The sequence below is a fragment of the Bufo bufo genome, chromosome 4, assembly GCF_905171765.1.
Source record: "Bufo bufo chromosome 4, aBufBuf1.1, whole genome shotgun sequence".
NCBI lineage: Eukaryota > Metazoa > Chordata > Amphibia > Anura > Bufonidae > Bufo > Bufo bufo.
In genome coordinates, this window is record NC_053392.1 from 567732205 (window position 1) to 567755202 (window position 22998).

The 22998-nt window shown below is 43.4% G+C and overlaps 1 protein-coding gene across 2 annotated transcripts in view; it reads right to left on the reverse strand.

Moving 5' to 3' along the window:
* Positions 1-22998, reverse strand: part of TTC7A (tetratricopeptide repeat domain 7A) — a 405257-nt gene that overhangs the window by 125126 nt on the left and 257133 nt on the right. The window contains exons 16-17 of one of the 2 annotated variants that reach the window (XM_040430310.1): positions 4895-5011; positions 1236-1333 (exon numbers count right to left, since the gene is read on the reverse strand). In XM_040430310.1, the coding sequence (XP_040286244.1) occupies positions 1236-1333; positions 4895-5011 (215 nt within the window). The remainder of the gene's footprint in view (positions 1-1235; positions 1334-4894; positions 5012-22998) is intronic. The other variant, XM_040430311.1, reaches the window with a different exon arrangement.

Below are 22998 nucleotides of genomic sequence, written 5' to 3' on the forward strand. Positions count from 1 at the left end.
TCCCTGAGCTGTTAACCTTTTCCATACAGCGGTCCGTACGGACCGCTGTATGGAAAGGGTTAAACGGCTGACATCGCATCACCGATGTCAGACGTTTATACCAGGGTGCCAGCAATGTGCTGGCACCCTGGTATACCCACTGTACACCAACGATTATTCAATGGGAGGCGGGCGGGGGATACAGATAGATTTTGGGCATTATAAAGTTTCTGATCCTCGCGGTCAGGGACCGCGGGGATCAGAAACTGCAGAAATCGCAACAAACCGCAGGTCTGAATTGACCTGCGGTTTGTTGCGATCGCCGACATGGGGGGGTCACGGGACCCCCCTGCGCATTTAACCTAGGTGCCTGCTCAATGATTTGAGCAGGCACCGTGTTCCGATCACAGCCGGCCGGGCGGCAGTGATCGGAACAACACATGACGTACCGGTACGTCATGGGTCCTTAAGGACTCGGGAAACATGCCGTACCGGTACGTCATGCGTCCTTAAGGGGTTAAAGGGGTTGTCCGCTTTGGATAACCCCTTTTTATTTAGAGGGATATCCGATAAGATCATTGCTAGTTGTACCATAGCGATCAGCTGTAATCTGTGAAATGGCAGCAAGTCTTTAATTTCTCTGCAGCACCCCCACAGGAGAAGTAATGCATTACATAACATCTATTTAATTTAAAGGGGTTGCCCGGGATACAGATATTGATGACTTATCTTCAGGATATGTCATCAATATAAGATCGGTGGGGGTCTGACATCCTGTAACACCAATGACCAGCTGTTTTGGTTAACCGCCACCATCGGAAACTATACAGTCTATGGAGCTAGAAACAAACAGCTCCATACACTGTGTAGTGGCTAAACTGGGGTACTGCAGCTCAGCTCCCATACAAGTGATGCCGTTGCCAGAAACTACACAGGCTTCTGCTTCCAGCTCTATCCACTGGATAGTTTCCGGTGCTAGCAGATGACCAAAATAACTGATCGGCGGGGGTGCTGGGAATCGGACCCCCACCAATCTGATACTGATAGGTTCTGAGGATAGGTGATCAATATCTGTAGCCTGGACATCCTCTATAACAGCTGTCCGTCTAGTGGACCGATGTGCAAAGTTCTTGTTGTAATCAGTCTCTGATTTGGCAGGAACCCCTTCTATTGTCTCAGAACACCAGAACAGACTATTTCAAGATGGGTTTTCTAAACCAGACAACCCCTTTGCACAAGCCCAAAGTCTTTCTTACCATTTTCTGGATCGTGAGAATCAGGGATGGCAAGGTGAAGCCCGCTGTGTTTTCTTGTCAAGGGGACATCAGCCAAACTGCTTTCCTTCTCAGATTCACTAAAACAAAAAGATATTTATGGATAAATCACTTCCATGTATTGGTAACAACATGCTATCTTTATAAGGTCCCATCCCTTTCTCCTGGTAGCCTTTGGCGATGCTGTGCCAACAGCAGGACCAGTTCCTGGCAAGAGGAAGGGAGCCATCTGCTAGTAACCGGGGGGGGATTTTCCCTTTGACCACCAATGATGGTTCTGTTATTGTAGACTTATCAAGTGTATGTATGGTGGAGAAATTAGTTACACAACCTACACTAATTTGCAATCTACCAATGAATTAAGCAATTGGGCGTCCAGAGATTTAAAGGGTCATCACAAATGGATACACTTTACATGGGATAAAAGAAACTGGATGTCAAATGTCCCCAAAGTCTATGAGACTAACAAAGATAGCCAAGCACTGTACTCAGCTATGTCTGTCAGTCTCTTATCATTGAATGCAGTGGTAGCACGAATGCATGACCACTGCTCCATTCAAACAGGGCACACAGGACCCCCATTCCCATGATCAGTGGGTGTTCCATTGGTAGGACTCCCAGCGTTCAGACACTTATGAACTATCCTCTAGGTAGATGACAAGTGTCATTTCTGGGAAAATCCAGTCAGCCCCTTAACAATCAAGCTGGCCAGGCCTAGTTTTCACTTAATCCCTACCCTTCAATAACAATACACCATGGTAGGACCGTACTTAAAACCCCTTCTGGATCTTCGCCATATGCAGTGGATATAAAAAGTCTACACACCCCTGTTAAAATGTCAGGTTTCTGTGATGTCAAAAAAATCAGACAAAGATAAATCATTTCAGAACTTTTTCCACCTTTAATGTGACCTATAAACTGTACCACTCAATTGAAAAACAAACTGAAATCTTTTAGGTAGAGGGAAGAAAACAGAAATAACTAAAATAATGTGGTTGCATAAGTGTGCACACCCTCTTATAACTGGGGATGTAGCTGTGTTCAGAATTAAGCAATCACATTCAAAATCATGTTAAATAGGAGTCAACATACACCTGCCATCATGTAAAGTGCCTCTCATTAACCCCAAATAAAGTTCAACTGCTCTAGTTGGTCTTTCCTGAAATTTTCGCATCCCACAGCAAAAGCCATGGTCCACAGAGATCTTCTAAAGCATCAGAGGGATCTCATTGTTAAAAGGTATCAGTCAGGAGAAGGGTACAAAAGAATTTCCAAGGCATTAGATATACCATGGAACACAGTGAAGACAGTCATCATCAAGTGGAGAAAATATGGCACAACAGTGACATTACCAAGAACTAGACATCCCTCCAAAATTGATGAAAAGACGAGAAGAAGACTGGTCTGGGAGGCTACCAAGAGGCCTACAACATAAAAGGAGCTGCAGGAATATCTGGCAAGTACTGGCTGTGTGTTACATGTGACAACAATTTCCTGTATTCTTCATATGTCTGGGCTATGGGGTAGAGTGGCAAGACAAAAGCCTTTTCTTACGAAGAAAAACATCCAAGCCAGGCTACATTTTGCAAAAACACAAAAGTATGTGGGAAAGGTGTTATGGTCTGATGAAACCAAGGTTGAACTTTTTTGCCATAAATCCAAAAGATATGTTTGGCGCAAAAACAACACTGCACATCACCAAAAGAACACCATCCCCACAGTGAAGCATGGTGGGGGCAGCATCATGCCAAGGGGCTGTTTTTCTTCAGCTGGAACTGGGGTCTTAGTTAGGCTAGAGGGAATTATGAACAGTTCCAAATACCTGGCAATATTGGCACAAAACCTTCAGGCTTCTGCTAGAAAGCTGAACATGAAGAGGAACTTCATCTTTCAGCATGACAACGACCCAAAGCATACATCCAAATCAACAAAGAAATGGCTTCACCAGAAGAAGATTAAAGTTTTGGAATGGCCTAGCCAGAGCCCAGACCTGAATCCGATTGAAAATCTGTGGGGTGATCTGAAGAGGGCTGTGCACAGGAGATGCCCTCGCAATCTGACAGATTTGGAGTGTTTTTGCAAAGAGTGGGCAAATCTTGCCAAGTCAAAATGTGGCATGCTGATAGACTCATACCCAAAAAGACTGAGTGCTGTAATTAAATCAAAAGGTGATTCACAGAAACTTGATATTTTAACAGGGGTGTGTAGACTTTTTATGTCCACTATATGCATAGCAGAAGTCCAGTCTTTGAACATGGCACCTGCTCAGAAGCTGAACAGGTGCTACAGCCGCTGGATGCCTGCCGTTCTGCACAGAAGACACCCGTCCTTGATCGGCAATAATGTTTTTGATGAATATATATCTTTCATTTGTCATTAAAGGGATAAATCGTTTGCCCAACTAGAACAACCCCTTTTCATGTGGCATCTTCCCAGGCAGGAGAAGGTGCAGATGCTTCGAAATTTGTAGTATTACACTAGACATGCAGAACACAACCATCTAAGTGAAAGTCATAACAGGTCTTCCACAACACGAGCAGGCTTTAAAGGGGTATTCTGGTATAGAAAACTTGCAATATAAAGTAAAAATCCTCACTATATAGTAAATAAATATTGTTAGTAGCTTCCCACATGATCCATCACCGCTTAATGGCCCATTATGTGATGTCTATAGCTCGCTGCCTAGGCTTATGTCCTGCAGTTGAGCTTCAGCTTGCCGGTCGAGTATGCTCAGTTCCAGCACTAGGAGTTATAGAAGACAGTAACTGGGAACTACTGTGAGAGGCTCAATAGTGAGGGAGTACAATAAGAAATGCACAAGAGGGTGGAGCAAAAGTAATTTAGGGGGAAGAGAAAAGCCTGGAATAAATGTCGGCAATGCATGATGGAAACTGTAGTCTGCCACCCGCATGGGCTAGTACTGAAGTCATTCGCACTTCTAATGCCCTGATGGAGCAACAAAATAACTGAATTCAAAATTTTTTAGGTAGTAGTATTAATGTTGTACTGTTAATCTGTGTGTAGTCACTCTGCTGACTTTGAACATCAAAATACCCCTTTAAAGGGTTTGTCCCACAAAAATATTCTACAGTTTTCAAACCAGCACCTGGATCTAAATACTTTTGTAATTGCATGTAATTAAAAATTTTGTATAGCTACTGAGTATTCAATAAAATAAATCTGTATAGCGCCACCTCGTGTTGGTTTTTCTTTCTTATCTATTTGTCCTGCTCACTGAGATGGCCGCACATGCTCAGCTTCATCCTTCAACTGCCTCCTGAGCTGTGATAGGGAGAGCATGGACACGCCCCCTGAGCTGCAGCAGAAAAGACACTCCCCTTGAGCCTCGAGCTTGATATAAATCTAGCAGAGCAATGAATGTGGAGATCTCTGGATCCATGTGGAGGTACAGGGCTGGTCCTGACTTTGTTAGAAAGAGCTTGTCGTGTGAACTATCCGATGTATAATGTAAAAAAAATTAAAATCAGTCATGGGATAACCCCTTTAATGAAAACAAAGCTCATATTTTGAAGATTTGTACAAACCCTCATTCTGATCAGACCAACCCTTATGACGATGAGGTGTGCTAACTCCTCCGCTCAACTCAATTCAATGGAGTGGTTACGCATCCTGAAACTTACCTTAGTTGTGAACAGTTATACAGTTTCTGCCACAAGTATAGCATATGGCGGCATGTTATCAGAGCCTCCTCTGGTCCTTCGTGTATCCACTCCAGTTTAGTTTTGGTGAACAATATACTATTGGAAAAGACAGAATAATATCGGTGAACTTAGCAATTAAGAATTATCGGAAATGCTAAAAGTCAGTAACAACGAACAGAAAAAGAGAAGTTTTATGAACATAAAGTAGAACTACCAGGGCTCCTATAACAACATAAACATAGTATAATATTAATAATATACACTGCCTGTCCAAAAAAAAAAAGTCGCCACCAAAAAAAAAAAAGGTCACACACTCTAATATTTTGTTGGACCGCCTTTAGGTTTGATTACGGCACGCATGTGGCGTTGTTTCGATAAGCTTCTGCGTCACAAGATTTATTTCCATCCAGCGTTGCATACATTTTTCACCAAGATCTTGCATTGATGATGGTAGAGTCTGACTGCTGCGCAAAGCCTTCTCCAGCACATCCCAAAGATTCTTAATGGGGGTTAAGGTCTGGACTCTGTGGTGGCCAATCCATGTGTGAAAATGATGTCCCATGCTCCCTGAACCACTCTTTCACAATTTGAGCCAGATGAATCCTGGCATTGTCATCTTGGAATAGGCCTGTGCCATCAGGGAAAAAAAAAATCTATTGATGGAATAACCTGGTCATTCAGTATGTTCAGGTAGTCAGCTGACCTCATTGTTGGAGCACATACTGTTGCTGAACCTAGACCTGACCAACTGCAGCAACCCCAGATCATAGCACTGCCCCCACAGGCTTGTACAGTAGGCACTAGGCATGATGGGTGCATCACTTCATCTGCCTCTCTTCTTACCCTGATGCGCCCATCACTCTGGAACAGGGTAAATCTTGACTCATCAGACCACATGACCTTCTTCCATTGCTCCAGACTCCAATCTTTATGCTCCCTAGCAAATTGAAGCCTTTTTTTCTAGTTTGCCTCACTGATTAGTGGTTTTCTTACGGCTACATAGCTGTTAAGTCCCAATCCCTTGAGATCCCTTCGCATTGTGCGTGTGGAAATGCTCTTACTTTCACTATTAAACATAGCCCTGAGTTCTACTGTTGTTTTTCTTCGATTTGATTTCACCAAACGCTTAAGTGATCGCCAATCACGATCATTCAGGATTCTTTTCCCGCCACACTTCTTTCTCGAATACGATGGGTCCCCACTATCCTTCTAGTTTTTAATAATGCATTGGACAGTTCTTAACCCAATTTTAGTAGTTTCTGCAATCTCCTTAGATGTTTTCTCTGCTTGATGCATGCCAATGATTTGACCCTTCTCAAACAGACTAACATCTTTTCCATGACAACGAGATGTGTCTTTCGACATGGTTGTTTAAGAAATGAGAAGCAACTCATTGCACCAGTTGGGGTTAAATAACTTGTTGCCAGCTGAAAGATAATTGCCCATGCAGTAATTATCCAATAGGAGGCTCATAACTATTTGCTTAGTTAAATCCAGGTGGCGACTATTTTATGGACAGGCAGTGTATGTATGAGTTGTGTTTAGTACTGCTGCTCATCTACAAGTTCTTCAGAATAGGTCATCAATATCAAATCGGTGGAGGCCCATCACCTGGCATCCCCATCGTTCTGCTGCTTCGGACAGCCGCCAGTTCCGGAAGCAGTGTACGGAGCTGGAAAGAGAAGGCTGCGAGCACTGTGCAGAGGCCATGCCAGGGTACTGCAGCTCAGCTACCATTAAAGTAAATTGGAGCTGAGCTGCAGTACACCAATGCTGGAAACTACACAGTGTATGGAGCCTTCCGACCGCTGTATAGTTCTCTTAGGCAGTGGCTGCCTAAAACAGCTGACCGGTGGGGGATGCCAGGTGTCGGACCCCCACTGATATGATATTGATGACCTATCCTGAGGACAGGTCATTAATATCTAAGTCCTAGAAAACCGTGGCCATTTATTGGTAAATCCCAGGTTAGAACGATATTTATATTCACATTCAACCATATTCATATTTTTCAAATGTCAAACAAATCTCGTTACATTGGTTTTTATTTTTTATTTAGTTTCTCATCAACCAATCGATAAGGCTCTGTTCACATCTGTATTGGACACTCAGTTGCATACTGAAGCAGATTTTATGGGAAGAATTGCGCTATTTTTCCAGTCAAACCCATTATACTTCAGTTGGGTTCAATGGATGCTGGTGGTATCTGTGATATATCTGCCACTTCATTGTGGTTTCCATGATGCAGATGTGAACACAGCCTATAACAGTATATCAATGCCCCCGTTGCTCTTCGATGCTTATTTGCATATACAAAAATCTAATTTTTCCCAGCAATGAGGACACATATAAACATGGGACCAACACAGATGTCTTCAGCTGCCAAGTGCACATGTAACAGGTCAGCCAGTCTCATAGGTACAAATCTGCTGACAGATGTCCTTTAAAAGTTCCATCTGATAAATAATTTAGGCCAAATACTGAAATATAATTGCCACTTCTATTCCTGCTTCTACTTTCACGTGGTGCATTCCTGGCACACCAAAATTCTGCGCATATGTTTCACTGTCCATTTAAGGCTAAATAAATGACGTCCCATTATCCTTGCAATGTTCCAGCTCAGTTTGGAATCCCCTATTGAATCCGGGCAGACAACTTTCTGTCAGGTTATTTAATAAAGGAGCCAGGGTCGGGGAATGAGAATGAGACATGACATTAATTCCCTACGTGTGCAATCTCCAGATTCTGTCCAGCCACACCAATCAATAGTAATTCAGTTCAGATACCGATACAGCATGGGAGATCATTTGGAAGAGGAAGTATCGCTGCAGTGTGCCGCTGATAAAATCAGGAATGGAAAAATGAAAAGCAGGCTTATTTAGGATTTGTTTATGCTTAACTTGCTTCTTTTCTCAGAAAAAGCAATCCCTTAATCCCTCCACGCGAATAGGTTGAATGCGCAGAGCCTAAAATGTGCACAGAAGGCTACCTGCCTGCACAGAAGATCAGCAGCAGCATCTGCAAAAAAGGAATAGCGAGGCAGGATTCCGCCGAAACACATGAAAGAATTGATTCCAAAGATCGACCCGATCCTCTGTGGTCCTGGTATTTTTATAATGTCGGACTTGGGACTGTGATGCTGTTCTGGTCTCGCTTGTGGGGTCTAGATTCAACATTTAGGGGTGGATATGTCATATGTGCAACCTTAAAAGGGTTGTTCAGCCTTTTTTAAGTGAATCCGTATATTCAAGAATTGAGGTATGGAGACAGCACGTCCTTCATGTGAAGTTTATTCCAGATGCAACGTTTCGGCAATAAGCCTTTTTCAAGCAAGGCTTATTGGCGAAACGTTGCATCTGGAATAAACTTCACAAAAAGGACGTGCTGTCTTCATACCTAAATTTTTGGATATACAGATTTCCGGCTTATTAAGGGAAGCTGACCACTTCCCTTGGAGACGCGCACCCACTGCTTATTTCAAACAGGAGTACTGTCTATTCTTCTTTTTTTAAGTAAATGTCTGTCCTCAGGATAGGCAATCACTAGCTGATCAGCGGGAATCCGACACCTTGCACCCCAGCCAATAAGCTGTTCTGTCTAGCAAAGTCGCCAGAAGTTGGCGCTAGAACTACACTGCACTCAACATTTTAGTCAATGGGAGCAACGCTGTATTGACTAGTGCTCGTCACTACAATGTTGACAGTGCTCTGTAGCATTGACACCAACTTCCAATGATGGAGCTCCAGAACAGCTGATCGGCTCGGGTGCGAGATGTCAGATCCCCACCAATCAGCTAGTGATGGCCAATCCTGAAGATAGGCTATCGCTTAGAAAAGGCTGGACAACCCGTTTGAAGGGAACCTGTCACCATGAAAATTCAGCCCAGTCTAGCGGCAACACGCTATAGAGCAGGAGGAACTGAGCTAATTGATATTTGATTTTGTTCAAAAATATATAGTGGGGTACTATCTCTCCTTGGGGAGAGACCCCTTAATCAGCATGAGGAGACTTATAGGCCATACATGCTCCTCTGGAATTCTGTGAAGAAGGTGATGCAAATGAGCTCTTAACAAGCTCTGCCTTCTATTAGAGGCAGAGCTTGTTAAGAAAATATACTGTAAAACATTGCTTGAAATTCTTATTTATTCTGGGCTTAGGAATCCAGTGGGTGGTGCTGCTCAGTGATCAACAGCACAAGTAAAACCAAACACATTGCAACAGCACTCTGCTCACACTGAACATTATGAACTAATCTTATATTCAGGGCTCACAGATGGCTGATAGTGCCAAAACAGGTTTGTGTCACCTGCAAATTATATACTGACAACAGACTTAATGTGTTGTATTCAGAATATCCTTTTTTGATTATAATGCACTGTATGGGAATTAATGGTGTCCCAATTGTTGGTTAGCTATCAATTGGTAGGTGCTAATGTCGTGTTTTGGGCTATTGGTGCTGTAAGGTGATGGAATTATTATAAATTTATATCACTAGTTTAATATGCTTTATGCCCATATACAGTAATATATGTCTTAATGGATTTCATGTGAAGTTTGACACCATATTGGTTGTATAGCTACTGCTAGTGGACACTATTTAATGCTCAGTGCATCTTTGGCAATTAACGTCACAAGTTAATACTCGTCCATATAGTCCTCAATTTTCTATTATAGTGTAAGTTCCCAAGCCATGTTTAATATCCACCTTTTAGATCCCTAGTTTGTTGGGGGTAAGTGTCCCCTGTTCAGAGGTCCCCCGATGTTGTAGCCAGTGTTACCAGGTAGGAGCGCATAGCTCCGATCAAGTGACACCTTTATGGGGGGGGGGGGGGGGGGGGCGAGACCTCTATCAGGAAGGGAGGAGCTACTGGTTTAAATGCCCGCTGTCGCGGCAGCCACTTCATGGCCGCACTAGTGCCGGAGCGCTGCCTCTACATAGTGGAGTGTAGCGCATTCGCTGCTTTGAGATGAATGAATGAAACCGTGTGTTTGAGACCGAGCTCCTGAGGATGTTGTTAGTTAGGAAAGGGTCGAGCCATGGAGTATGAGCAAATAGCATAGTTCAGCACTCTCTGTTATATACGAGCAATTAGCGGCAGTTAACCCCTGACTATATACAAGTAAAATTGTGGTGAGGCTAGCTGCTTGTGTTTGCAGCGTGTGTAGCGATCAGCCCCCCATTTGATACAATGATAGAGTGACTTTTATCACCTTTAATACATTGTAGCCAGTCGGGGGTTTGTAATCTGATTCACATAGTTCAGCTTTTTGTCCGGTTGATCCGTTAAATCAAGTGAACATTGTGTGTGATGGCCAGGCTCGGACTGGCTCACAGGGGTACAGGAGAATCCCCCGGTGGGCCCCTGAGCAAGGTGGGCTTCTAGTCTCCCACCCCCTGCACAAGTGGCACATAACGCATTAGATTTAGTACACTACATACATATATTCAATGTACAGCACCTCAACCAGCTTATGTTCATATAAAAAACTTGTTAGATTATTTATTATATTTGAATGTATCCATACGGTGGGCCCCCAAAATAAATTTTACTGGTGGTCCCTAGATACCCCAGTCCGACACTGGTGATGGCAAATGGTACAGATCACAAAAAGCCTACAGTTGAGGGGCAATAAGGGAGCGTAATTGAGTTGGTTTAATGTGGCTCAATTCCCATTCTGCACCATTAATCAGCCTATATACCTAATAAAGACTTTGTCTGTATCCCCTGCCATTTTTTTTTTACTTTTGAGAAAATGTATATTTTTTGTTTTATTTTACCGCCCCTAGTTTGTTGTCAGTATAATCTTATATTCACTCTATAAATTAACATGAGGTACTTAGCAAATATATTTTGATTAAAATCATTTGTGCCCATCCACCACAGCAAGGTGACCTATTTTAGATGGGATCCTACTCTATAATGACTCCTCTCATGTCAACAGGCCTCAAATGATTTCAGGGAAATTTCGCTTTAGCTATATAATGCACAAAATAAAAACTGTCTTTGGAAAAGATGGAGGCCCATCCACCACCACCTTGTCATGGTTAACGGGCACAATGATTTTCATCTAAAATATATTTGCTGAGTGACTGTAGACGGCATGTCAATGGGGGAGAAGGGAGCTCGGTGCTGGAGTCTTTTTTTTAACCCCTTTTTCTTGCCTGTACATATGAAAAAGGATTCCTGGTCTCGGAGAATCCCTTGAATATATCTTTGTTAAAAGACACCATTCTGGCTTTCTGCAGTCACCACTTGATGAGTTAACCCCTTAATGACTGCCAATATGAGTTTATAAGGCGTTCATTACTGTGCTTTATTCTAGAGCGCCGTATTTCTATGGCAGTCTAGAATATGCGCTTCACGGATCTCTGAATTACAGAAGCGATTATGAGGTCACTTTCAAAATCCCTTTGTGGGACTAATAAGTGTAAAATAAAGAATTAAATAAAAAGTTTCCTAAAAAAAAAAAATCTTAAGTTAAAAAAAGAAAGAATACACAGTTTCTATTGAAAAAAAGGTTGGTGGCATAGCCAGCTCCGTAACAACCGTCACTATAGAATTATCATGAAACGTGTCCCTCACAGTGAATGCCGTAAAACAAAAAACTATGGCAGAAATGCAGTTTTTTGCAAATTGAATAAAAAGTGATAAAAAAATGTTATGTACCCCAAAATGGTACCAATGAAAACTACAAGTCGTTCCACAAAAATCAAGCACAGCTCTGTTACAGGGAGAGAGCTGCAGTAGAAAGGACACGCCCCCTGAGATGCCAGGCTTAAGATAATCTAGCAGAGCAATTCGGGCGGTGAATGTGGAGATCTCTGGATCCCTGTGAGGTACAGGGCTGGTTCTAGCTTTGTTAGAAAGGTATTGGCATGTTAAATATGATGTCTGACTTTCATTATTTTACATCAATCATGGCATAACCCCTTTAAGGAGCTTACTGGATACTGTTGATACATCAAACTGAACAATAGCACACTACGCAGCCAGCTCCTGAGCTCCCCCTAGTGGCGACTGCAGGTATGCTGTATAATTACCTAAGCCATCAGCTGATGTATTTTGTTGGATATGCTGAACCTACCCTAAAGAAGACATCTGCTGTAAGAGATATCACATTGCTTCGCCTACAGGAAGTGATTTTTGTTCCCAGAAACTCCTAATATAAAGTGATGCTTTGTATGCGGAATATAAACCACTTTGAAGTCATCTGAGGATAAAGCTGACTATCTTATACTAAATGTTTCCCATATAATTGGAATTTATTTAAATCCTTATTAAGTCCCTAACAAGAACTGCAAAGTGTGCCTGTTCAAAGAACCGCCAGGTAGATTGACACTATTGATGCGCCGCGTTCTAATCTACTGTGTATCTGTTTACACGGCCTTATGGAAATTCCCGTCAGCAGAAGAGATTCTGCATTACCTCCAGAGAATTTCACCCTTCAGCCGTCTACTTGAAATGCAGCTCCAGTCACCGCCAGCAGCAATGACTTCTGCGTGGCTGGAGCTACTGCACCCGGCGAGAGGCTATGTCTTATTATAATGCGAAAAACCCAGTTCTACAATTTAGGTTCTCTACGCCCTCTGAGAAAAAAAAAAAGGAAGGTTGCAGCATGAAGTAATCTAGCCTTAACCACAAGCACTTTTGTGATAATAATGACCTTCCCTCCTTCACTTAAGCATCATCCCTGCTGACCTACTTTTACGCTGGAAGGACTATTGATGGCTGCAAGGATACAAATGCAAATCATCTCCATCTCGTACCGGTTTTGCTTAGCGGCACTGATCATTTTCATGAGAATAGCCACAGGTAGTGTATGTTATATTAATATTTCTTTGTGGGATAGATAGTATTAAAACGGTCAGAGTATTGAAGTTCCTGAGGGATCAAGAGAGGGATGCAAATGAAATGTCAAATAGATGAAATTTTCATTGGAAATGGACTAATATTAAAAAAAATACAGCCATGGGGCCATCGCTTCTGCGGATCGGTATTGTACATCGGGAATCTGGTGAAATAGGATGTAGGAGAACTAAAAGTCTCAACAGTCATGAGCTGGGCTGGTCTTACATTCTGATCCCGTCCATACAGATCTGGAGCACCAAGCCAAGTTATGTCACACCGCTAAGCTCCTTACCCTGCTGCAGTACTTAGCGCTGCCCCAGTCTTACCAGTAGGCTCAACCCTCATCAGCCCGCTAAGCCCCACTCTCAGCTTAGCAATGCAGCCTGGGCACTTCTGCTACAGCTCTACAGCTGAGAAGGGTCTCCCTGGGGCCCATGTGTGGCTGAACCAGCGGCAAAGGCAGTATGTCCACTCCTTTAGTCTGTTTTTTCAGCCAAGAGCTTGTGGTCCCCTAATTTGCTCGGTTTGTGTGGTGGTAAAGTCTGCCCCTGCACCCACACAGTATACCATAATACAGAATACATATGATTTTACCACAGAGCACCTAATTATAAGCACATAACAGCACCATAGATTAGTCACAAAAGATTCTATGCTGTGCCTAGATAACAGTACCGCCACCGCTGCACATAATTATAATGTGCAGTGCTCTATTAGCACTGCCACACAGGGCCTAAGCAAATACTATCACACAGTGCTGAAATAACACCGACATAAGGTAGGACAGATTGAGCAAGCTGGTTTTTCTTTGCACCACTTTTTATAACCCCCCCCTCCCCGACTAAATATGAGTTCCATACATAAAGCAATCTAATGAGAGTGCTGTATAATATCTAAATAGAATTGCTATCTTCTGTTTTTCAATTTCCATGGCGGCAAGATTCAAGTACCAGACCATGTTGGCAACAGGCAAATGCCTGTTACGCTTCGGTGTGGGAGGGAAACACCACACCGAGCTTAGGAGGGAAGGGGGAAACAGGGAATCAGACCTGAGAACGAGGGAAGGAAGATGGACACCTAATAGTGAAAACCCTAACCAAAATCCTCACTGACTACCAGTATGAACAAACACCAAAGGAAGGTGAGTTCATACGCAGGAATACCTAAAGTCCTATCTAGACCTATAGGACCTTTGTACTAATGGCAGGGACGAGACTACCTGTTCCTCCAAAAGGAAGGACGAACAGGAGTCTACTTCAGGCCTAAAACAAACAATAGGGAAATTCAACACACAAAACCCAAACAAAATACAAAAAGGGAGAGGAAAGACTTAACTTCAAAGAGGCTACGGAAGCACCAAGAACTCAGCCGAGATCCAACCACAAACAATCCACAGGCACAGAAGCTATAAACGACACAGCATAGTGGGAGAAGCAACTATAAATAAGGAAGGTTAAATGACCACATAAGCAACAGCTGGAGGCAAGGGGTGTGGCCATTACCAGACACAACACAGACACCTATTGATCCACAAGGAAAACCTGTCAGATCAAACCACATGTTGCCAGTCTCACAGATCTCCTGCCACTTACTGTCGCCGGGACGTCCATGTGTCTCAGACTGATGGCAGTCTGACTGCGGACGCCCCACCAATCAGCTGATCAAAGGTACCCTTCATTGTTTACCAGGTACAGCTCTGTACATCTTGTAGTGGCTCTCGTCTAGCAATACAGCTCAGATCAGCTCTGTCCAGTTCAAGCTCCAATACCACACACAGCCACTCTCAAATGCTAAGGATAGGTCATGAATATCAAAGTCCTGGAAACCCCATTTAAGGAAGAGTATTGTGACAATTACTGCTCTGACCACATAATGTATTCATAACCGTTGTCACTGCCTATGCTACCAAAAGTTTACACACAAAGGGGGACAATCTGCTTGTTTGCAGATCTAATAACCAAATTGCAGATCTATCCGTTTGATCGCTTTTGAAGAGAATGAGAGGGCCAGGACAGTAACACTCTTTGGTAAGCACCTTACTCTCTACAACTACACAGGGTCCTGTGTTGTCTATGTCCACCTTGAACACCAACCTACAATTCGCCATCAGTTTTGGTCCTCAATGTCCAGCACCAGATCAATGTCTAGATCCCTTTGGTCAACAGTTGGCTCCGCCAGCAACAATCGATTGCCAGCATACTGGTGGACATTTTTACAAGAGGTAACGGTTGGGAATGAACATTCTTACGAACATTGATTCCCCAATCATAGGCTCGTGTAAATAGTCCTTTAGTCAATGAGATGGTCGAGGCAGATAATCCAGCCTAAAATGTAAGGGATGTAGCAGGAAGACTGAGTACAAAGCCTCTGCTTCACCACCCAACAAATGAGAGTCGGTTGATCGGTGGACACTTTTACATGGGGCAATGATCGGGAATAAATATTCTTATGAACGTTGGATTCCCAGTCGTCGGCTTATGTAAATGGGACATTAGTCAATGAGATGGTGGAGGCTCATGCTCCAGCATTAAATGTAGAGAATTGGCAGGAAGATTGAGTATAATGCCTCTCCTCCAGTACATAACAAACGAGTGTCAGCTGATTGGAGGACACCTTTACATGAGTCAAAGATCAGGAAAGAACATTCTTACGAATGTTGGTTCTGTATTCGTTTAAATTAGTCAATGAGATGGCGGAGGCCCATATTCCATCCTAAAATGTAGTGATTTGACAGGAAGACTGAGTACAATGCTTCTGCTCCACCACCCAACAAACGAGAGTCAGCTGATCAGTGGACACTTTTACATGGAGCAATATGATGAGGAACAAATATTCTCATAAACGTTGGTTCCGCAGTTGTCGACTTCTGTAAATGGGCCTTTATCTAATGTGATGGTGGAGGCTCATGCTCCAGCCTTAAATGCAGACACTTGGCAAGAAGACTGAGTATAATGCCTCTGCTCCACCATCCAACAAACGAGTGTCAGCTGATCGATGGACACTTTTACATGGCGCACAATAAAAATATCCTAGAACTATAATGAAAGAGCTCTTTAATAACACATCTCATATTGTGATGAGTAAATCCATCTACTTCAGTATAATAAAGAGAAAATATAATACTGTAATAAAAAGCAACTACAAAGCACTCTGTGGTATAGAACCTGTGTTCTCTAAATCCACGTCCTACATCAGCAACAAATATCTCAGAATGAAAAGCCTTTCTTGCTAACTATTCTCTTCTCTTATCGGCGTCATCTATCATTACTATGGCCCATACAAAGAGCTGATGTCAATACTTGCTGAATTATGTTACTGAACAGCTAATTATAGTAATTACATTATTGGTTCCCCTTAGCTTGCAGAGTGGCCATTTATAGTCAATTAGCGTAAGATGTCTAAGGAGCAATGCAACTTATTTCCGGAGACTTCTTTGAGTTTAGATGGAAAAAGGAAAGGTAATGACCAAAATACTGCCATAGGTCCACAGCCTGGTCTCAAGTGGGAGAGATTTATCAAAACTGGTGTAAAGGAAAATTGGCTTAGTTGCCCATAGCAACCAATCAGATTCTACCTTTCATTTTTCAGAGCTTTCTGGGAAAGGTTTTCATAAATCTCCCACTGTTATTTTTTCATTAGTGGCTTCTAAATTCTTGATCACGAGTCCAGTTACAACAACGTGAGGTTAGCGTCGCTATTCACCCGTCTGCAGTGATGGGAGATGCTGCCAAAGACAGGGGTTGGGAGAAAGATGGAGGAGGAGATCCCGCTGTGACTACTACTAGGGGAAAGATGGGGGGAGCCTGCTGCTACTATTAGGGGAAATGGAGGGGGTAGTCACTGTCATTGGGGAGGGTCTGTGGCTATCACTATTATTTGGGGCTCTATGTTTTTTAAAAAAATTTAAATATCCATGTACAAAGTATCAACAATCATAGATATAAAATACATATACCAATACACACATCATTTTTTCTTTTTTTCTTTATACACGTCTGATACCAGGGACCAACACCCTTTTAACCCCAAACCCCACAAACGAACTGAAAAAAAGTATACATCTTACGGAATTCATGCCATATTTTCCAAACATTATGCTTTCATAATTTTGGAACCATATTTGATCCACTCTGCTAAGGAAGGGCAAGAAGCCAATATCCAGTACTGAACAATAATTTTCCATGCCAAAAATAATACATTTTATTTACTTCCTTTTAAAAAGACAGTTTCTTATATGGGGGTACAAGGACATGGGGCTCTGTTGTTTTAAACGGCATCTGTCAGCAGATTTGTGCCTAAGAATCTGGCTGACCTACTAAATGTGCGCTTGGCAGCTGAAGGCATCTGTGTTGGTCCCATGTTCATATGTGCCCGCATTGCTGAGAAAAATGATGTTTCAATATATTCAAATGAGCCGCTAGGAGCAATGGGGGTGTTGCCGTTACACCTAGAGCATCTGCCCTCTTCACTTTGATTGTTAGGGCCAGGCAGTGTAGACATGATCACTCCTGGCCCTGACTTCTAAAGTCTCATGCTGCGCTGTGTACTTCATTACCCGGCACAGGCGCAGTACAGGGTCACCAGCAGTTCCCTTCTGTACTGCGAGCCTCTTTCCTGTACTGTTTCTGGTGGTATTTATATTGGCTTCTGGCAAAGTTATTTGGGTCCTGTAGCAGGTGCTTCATGCTATCAACGTGTGTCAACTTTTTTTCCACATACCATGATCATGGATTGGGCACCTGGCAGGAAAGGTTTGTCACCTATGACATGGAGGAGAAGGCTGAGTCTTTCCTGGAATTTCCAGTGTGTTGAGCCAGGACCAGGAAATGGGGAGCAATAGGAACCTAAGCAGGGTCGGATCAGTGAGGGCGAGTACGGCTTCTTTTAAATTTCTGATCCACTGTGAACCATATATAAGAAATGTAATACCAGTAGAAAACCCCTTTAACTAAACCACAATAAGACTAAAGGATAGTGGATTGTCCAGGAGAAATCCTAAATAAGACCAGGGCAAACAGGCATTGTCCATGCGGTCACGGATCATGCTGGCTTCAGCCTATGGTTCCAGTACTGTAGGGTAGCAGAGCTCACCGCAATATCTTTTTTGAGCATGGGACAGTGTTAGGAGGGGTTCACATTGGCGTTCCTAATTCCGTTATACTGTTCCGTTATAACAGAGTTAGAATGGAATTTCAGGACAGAATGCAAAACGAAACCCTCTAAGAGGCATAACGGTTCCGTTTTCCCCGTTATGTATGACGGAAAAAAAAGGCCTCTCGACAGGACTAAACGGAAACAGAAAAAGCAAATCGCCTCTCAAAAGGTTTCCATTTTGCACTCCATTCTAAAAATCTGTTATATTCCGTCATAACTCTGTTATAAAGGAACACTATAACGGAATTAGGAACGCTTATGCGAACCCGCTCTTACTAACACGGAGACAACATATAACCTCCAAGCAGAGGTCAAACCCAGAACCAGACCTACAATGCTAAACAAAGTGCCACCATCTCAACCATTTTTGTTCGGACTGTCAATCACATTTTTTGTTATTTTAACTGGTTAAAAACCCCCGAACCAGAACTACAAGGCTAAACATACCGCCACCATGCCAAACATTTTTTTTGGACTGTCAATTGTATTTTTTTGTTCATAAAATGAGTATGTCCCTGCGGCGGAGACATATTTATTTCTGTAATTCTTTCTGGTGAGAGATCTATTTCCCTCCTGTACTAACTTTAATTATCTGCAACAAATTTATTACCCTGTAAATCTCATCATGGAGTGTACCGGTGCTGCAAATCAGAGGACATGCTCTGCTACCGGCCCGGGGAACTGCAGAGTTAGGTGTAAAGTTGCGATCGCTCATTCCATTTTCATTGCTAGCTCAGATTCGCAGCCTGCACAGCCCGGTCTGAGACATACTGCAGTCTTGCTGCAGGTCTAAGCAGCCAATCAGGAGGTACAACCCCTTCAGAAATGAAGCATTAATGCGGTGGGTTCGGATGGAGAGAGAAGAAGAAAAAAACGCACACGTAGGGTGACAAGCCTTAGCAAACACAGGAAGTTCAATTAGAAATGCAACATCTCCGGGAATCACTCTGCTTCATTGTTCTTCCAATTAAATAAAGCAGCGGCGGCGGCGGAGCTGGGTACAGTTATTGCTGGAGACACTGATGCAGTAGTTAAGTCTCGGTCAGCTACTGTTTGAAGAAGATGAGCAAAGAAACGTAATTGCCTTCATTAATTCTTAAAACGATTTACTGCTGCACTAACTAAATCACAGGCGTTTACAGCCACACACAAAAAAAAATCTAATGTTTTTAGCAGCAAGTCTTCAGGTCTCCACAGAATTCTCATTTTGTGACTCTGGGTTCATACGGGGCCGTTGAGTGTACAGATGGCTGCTGCATCTCTAAAAGGGAATGGATCCCCTTACATATTTAGGATACTTTTGGCAGCCATCTTGCTCCGAGCAGTGAATAGCAGTGCTTTACAGTAGACCATAAGAAAACTAAGTATAAAAATGATTGGTTTATATCTTCTTAAAAGGGGTTTTTACGAGATTCTGATATTGATAACTTATACAAAGAGGACATATCTTTGTGAAAGGCTCATTGTAGCCGAAACGCGTCACTTGCCTCCTGTATGTGACCATTAAAATATTCTATAATTACTACTAGAGCGAGTGCCGGTCCTCTTTGTGCAAGTTCGTGTGGATTCTCCCTGGACGCGCGCACCGCATCACTGATACACGGAGTGCCGACTGTGTCTTCTCTGGATTGATGACTTATAGTCAGGAAAGGTCACCAATATCAGATTGGCAAGGGTTCGACATCTAGGACTCCCTCCGATCAACTGTTTGAGGAGGTCAAGGCAATCTGGTGAGTGCCGCCGTCTCTTCGCAGCTTACCAAGCACAGCGATGTCCATTGGATAGTGGCTGTGCTTGGTATTGCAACTCAGCCTCATTCACTTGAATGGGACTGGGCTGCACCTAGGCTAAGTGAGCAATAATCCTGACGTCACTGGTCTAGGAAGAGGCTGCAGCATTCATCGGAGTGCTGCAACCTCTACTAACAGCTGATCAGCAGAGTTACTGGGATTCAGACCCCCACCAATCAGATACTGATGACCTCTCCTGAGGATAAGACATCAATATCAGAATTTCAGAAAAACCCTTTAACCATCCCAGATCCAGCAAAATTGTTTCAGATTTCGGACTTTGTCTCGAGAAGTCTGGGACATGTGCTAAAGTCTGCTGCATGTCCCAATGTGTCCCTTTGGTTGTCACCAGGTCAGTATGGCTGCACAACCAACTCTGCACCGCCTACACCTTCTCCCACTACTCGCAAATTGTGCTCACCGACCCCAGGCATCATTAGATCCCGCCAATCAGGATTCAGAGCATAGGGTCATGTGCAGAGTCCTTAAAGGAGATGTCCAGCCAAAGAGCCGAAAGTCTTTTCTGCTGCAGCTCAGGGGGCGTGTCCATGCTCTCCCTATCACAGCTCAGGAGGCAGTTGAAGGATGAAACTGAGCATGTGCGGCCTTCTCAGTGAGCAGGACAAAGAAATAAGAAAAGGAACAAGCAGCAGGTTGCGCTATACAGATGGATTTTATTAAGTAAGGCCGTGAGCCGTGAGCCGTCCGTGGTAACCCGGCCTGGATTCCTGCTGAGAGCAGGAGCGCACGGCGTCATTGGTTGCTATGACGCCGTGCGCTTCATGCCGCTGCTGCACTACAGTAATATACTCGTATAGATCATGCGAATGTATTACTGTAGTGCAGCGGCGGCATGAAGCGCATGGCGTCATAGCAACCAATGACGCCGTGTGCTCCTGCTCTCAGCAGGAATGCAGGCCGGGTTACCATGGACCGCTCACGGCCATGGAACACGACCGTGTGCATTCGGCCTAACTCAGTAGCTATACTAAATTTTTAATTACATGCAATTACTAAATTAATCAGATCCAGGTGCTGGTTTGAAAACTGTAGAATATTTTCCATGGGACAACCCCTTTAAGAAGACTTCCCTTCACTACTTTGGCCTACATATTTCAAGTTCAAAGAACCATACCCCCCAACTAGTGTTGTAGATATAGTAGAGTCAAAAGTGCTAAGTGTAGCAGAGCTAAGAAACTGTAGCTTGTGCCTCTCATACAGCAGCCTCCTCCTCCTCCCCCTCTCCAAAGACCTCAATGTAAAAAGCAGAAAAGAGAAAAGCAGACTGATAAAAGCAGATAGAAGCATTTTTCTTTAACAAGATATATTACAAAATTTCTTATTTTCACCTGTACAATTCATTTATGGAAAGTTATTTTATAACTGGTAGTACACTTTAAGGTCCTGAAGTTGCTGCTTGTTTTGCACAGTTAGCGCCTACAGTTGAATGTCTTTTTGTCACATCTATCCCCTCCCTCCACAGCACCCCTGCGTCTTTGTGAGTCCCTCTCCCCTCTTATCCCCAACAATTGGAGCAATGAATGGGGAGATCGCTGGATCCATGTGAGGTACAGGGATGGTTCTAGCTTTGTTATAAAACAATATTCATGTACTATATGATGTCTGATGATTTTTAGTGTTGGGCGAGCATGCTTGGCCAAACACTAGTTCGGCTCGAGCATCGCGATGATCGGCACATTGCGGTGTTCAGCCAAATACCACGTGTGCTCGAGCGCGATGCTCGAGTCTCCTCCGCAGCCAATAAATGCGCCGGTAAGTACTGCCATTCACTGTAATGCCATGTTGGCTGCTGGCATTACAGTGATTGGCTGGCCGGAACGCGTCATCGGGTGCTATATAGCACCTGATGACACGTGTTCGGCTCAGTATTAGTCAGGGAGAGCTGGAGAGCAGAAGGGAGAGATAGTGTAGGGATTGAAATAGCAATATTTTAGTTTTTATACTTGTTATAGACCCAAAAGTCCTTTTAAGGACTATTGTGTGTGGCAGCAATATATATTTTTAGCGCAACCTGCGTTAAATTGCTAAAACTTTTTAGAGACCCAAAAGTCTTTTTAAGGACTATTGTGTGCAGCAGCAATATATATTTTTTGTGCAACCTGCACTAAATTGCGAAAACTTGTTAGAGACCCAAAAGTCCTTTTAAGGACTAAAGTTGTATCTAGCAACAATATATATTTTTAGCGCAAACTGCACTAAGTAGCTTGCAATCTGTGCTACATCTCCTGTCTAACGTGTGCGCAGCCCAAAAATATCTGTGACATCCAGTGTACTTGTTCCGTAGACGGTGTCCGCTGCGGACAGTTACATTATCTGCGCTACATCTCCTGTATAACGTTTGCGTATCCGAAATATCAGTGACATTCAGTCCAATTTTTTTGCTGCTGGTGTCAGCGACATTACCTGCGCTACATATCCAGTATAACGTTAGCGCATGCGAAATATCATTTTGTACGCAACAATTATATTGCCGATATTTAGCATTGAAAAAAATTATGAATGGAGATCACAAATTCGAATAATACATCTGGTATGTCACTGTCCATGTTGTGGGACTATTTGTGCACTTCTAGTAATTATTTCTTGGCTGCAAATATGAGCTGAAGGTTTTTCAGGTTTTGCCTGCCATTAAAATGAATGGGACCCGCCGCGAACTTGCAGTCACGTTCGCGAACCGACCCGGCAGATGTTTGTCCATCACTACGTGTGACATAAGTGCAAGCATATATACCATTTAATATGCGCAAGGCGAGCAGTAAGAGACGGGAAAGTGGCCGTGCTGCTGATGGTGCATGCAGAGGCCGTGGGCCTGGGCGCGGTGAAACTGTGCCTGCTGCCAGAGCACAAAAAACACACTCATCCACGATACCTAGCTTCATGTCCCAGTTTGCAGGACGGCACAGGACACCACTCTCGAAGTCAGACCAGTGCGACCAGGTGGTCGGTTGGATTGCAGCAGATAATGCTTCCAGTCGGTTAAGCACCACCCTGTCTTCCACAAAGTCCAGTCTCAGTAGCCAAGGGTCTGGTCACCAGAATCCTCACCCTGATACTCCTTCCACCCACCAAGGAGAGTCTTGGCAAACAAGTGATCCCACACTCGAATATTCCGAGGAGCTGTTTTCATCGCCATTCCTTAATTTGGGCCTCTCACCAAGCCCACTTAGGAGGGACATGAGGAGATCTTGTGCACTAATTCCCAAACTCTGGAGCATCCACAGTCAGACCGCCAATAAGTCAACTGTAATTAGTGTCTCAAGAGGTTAAT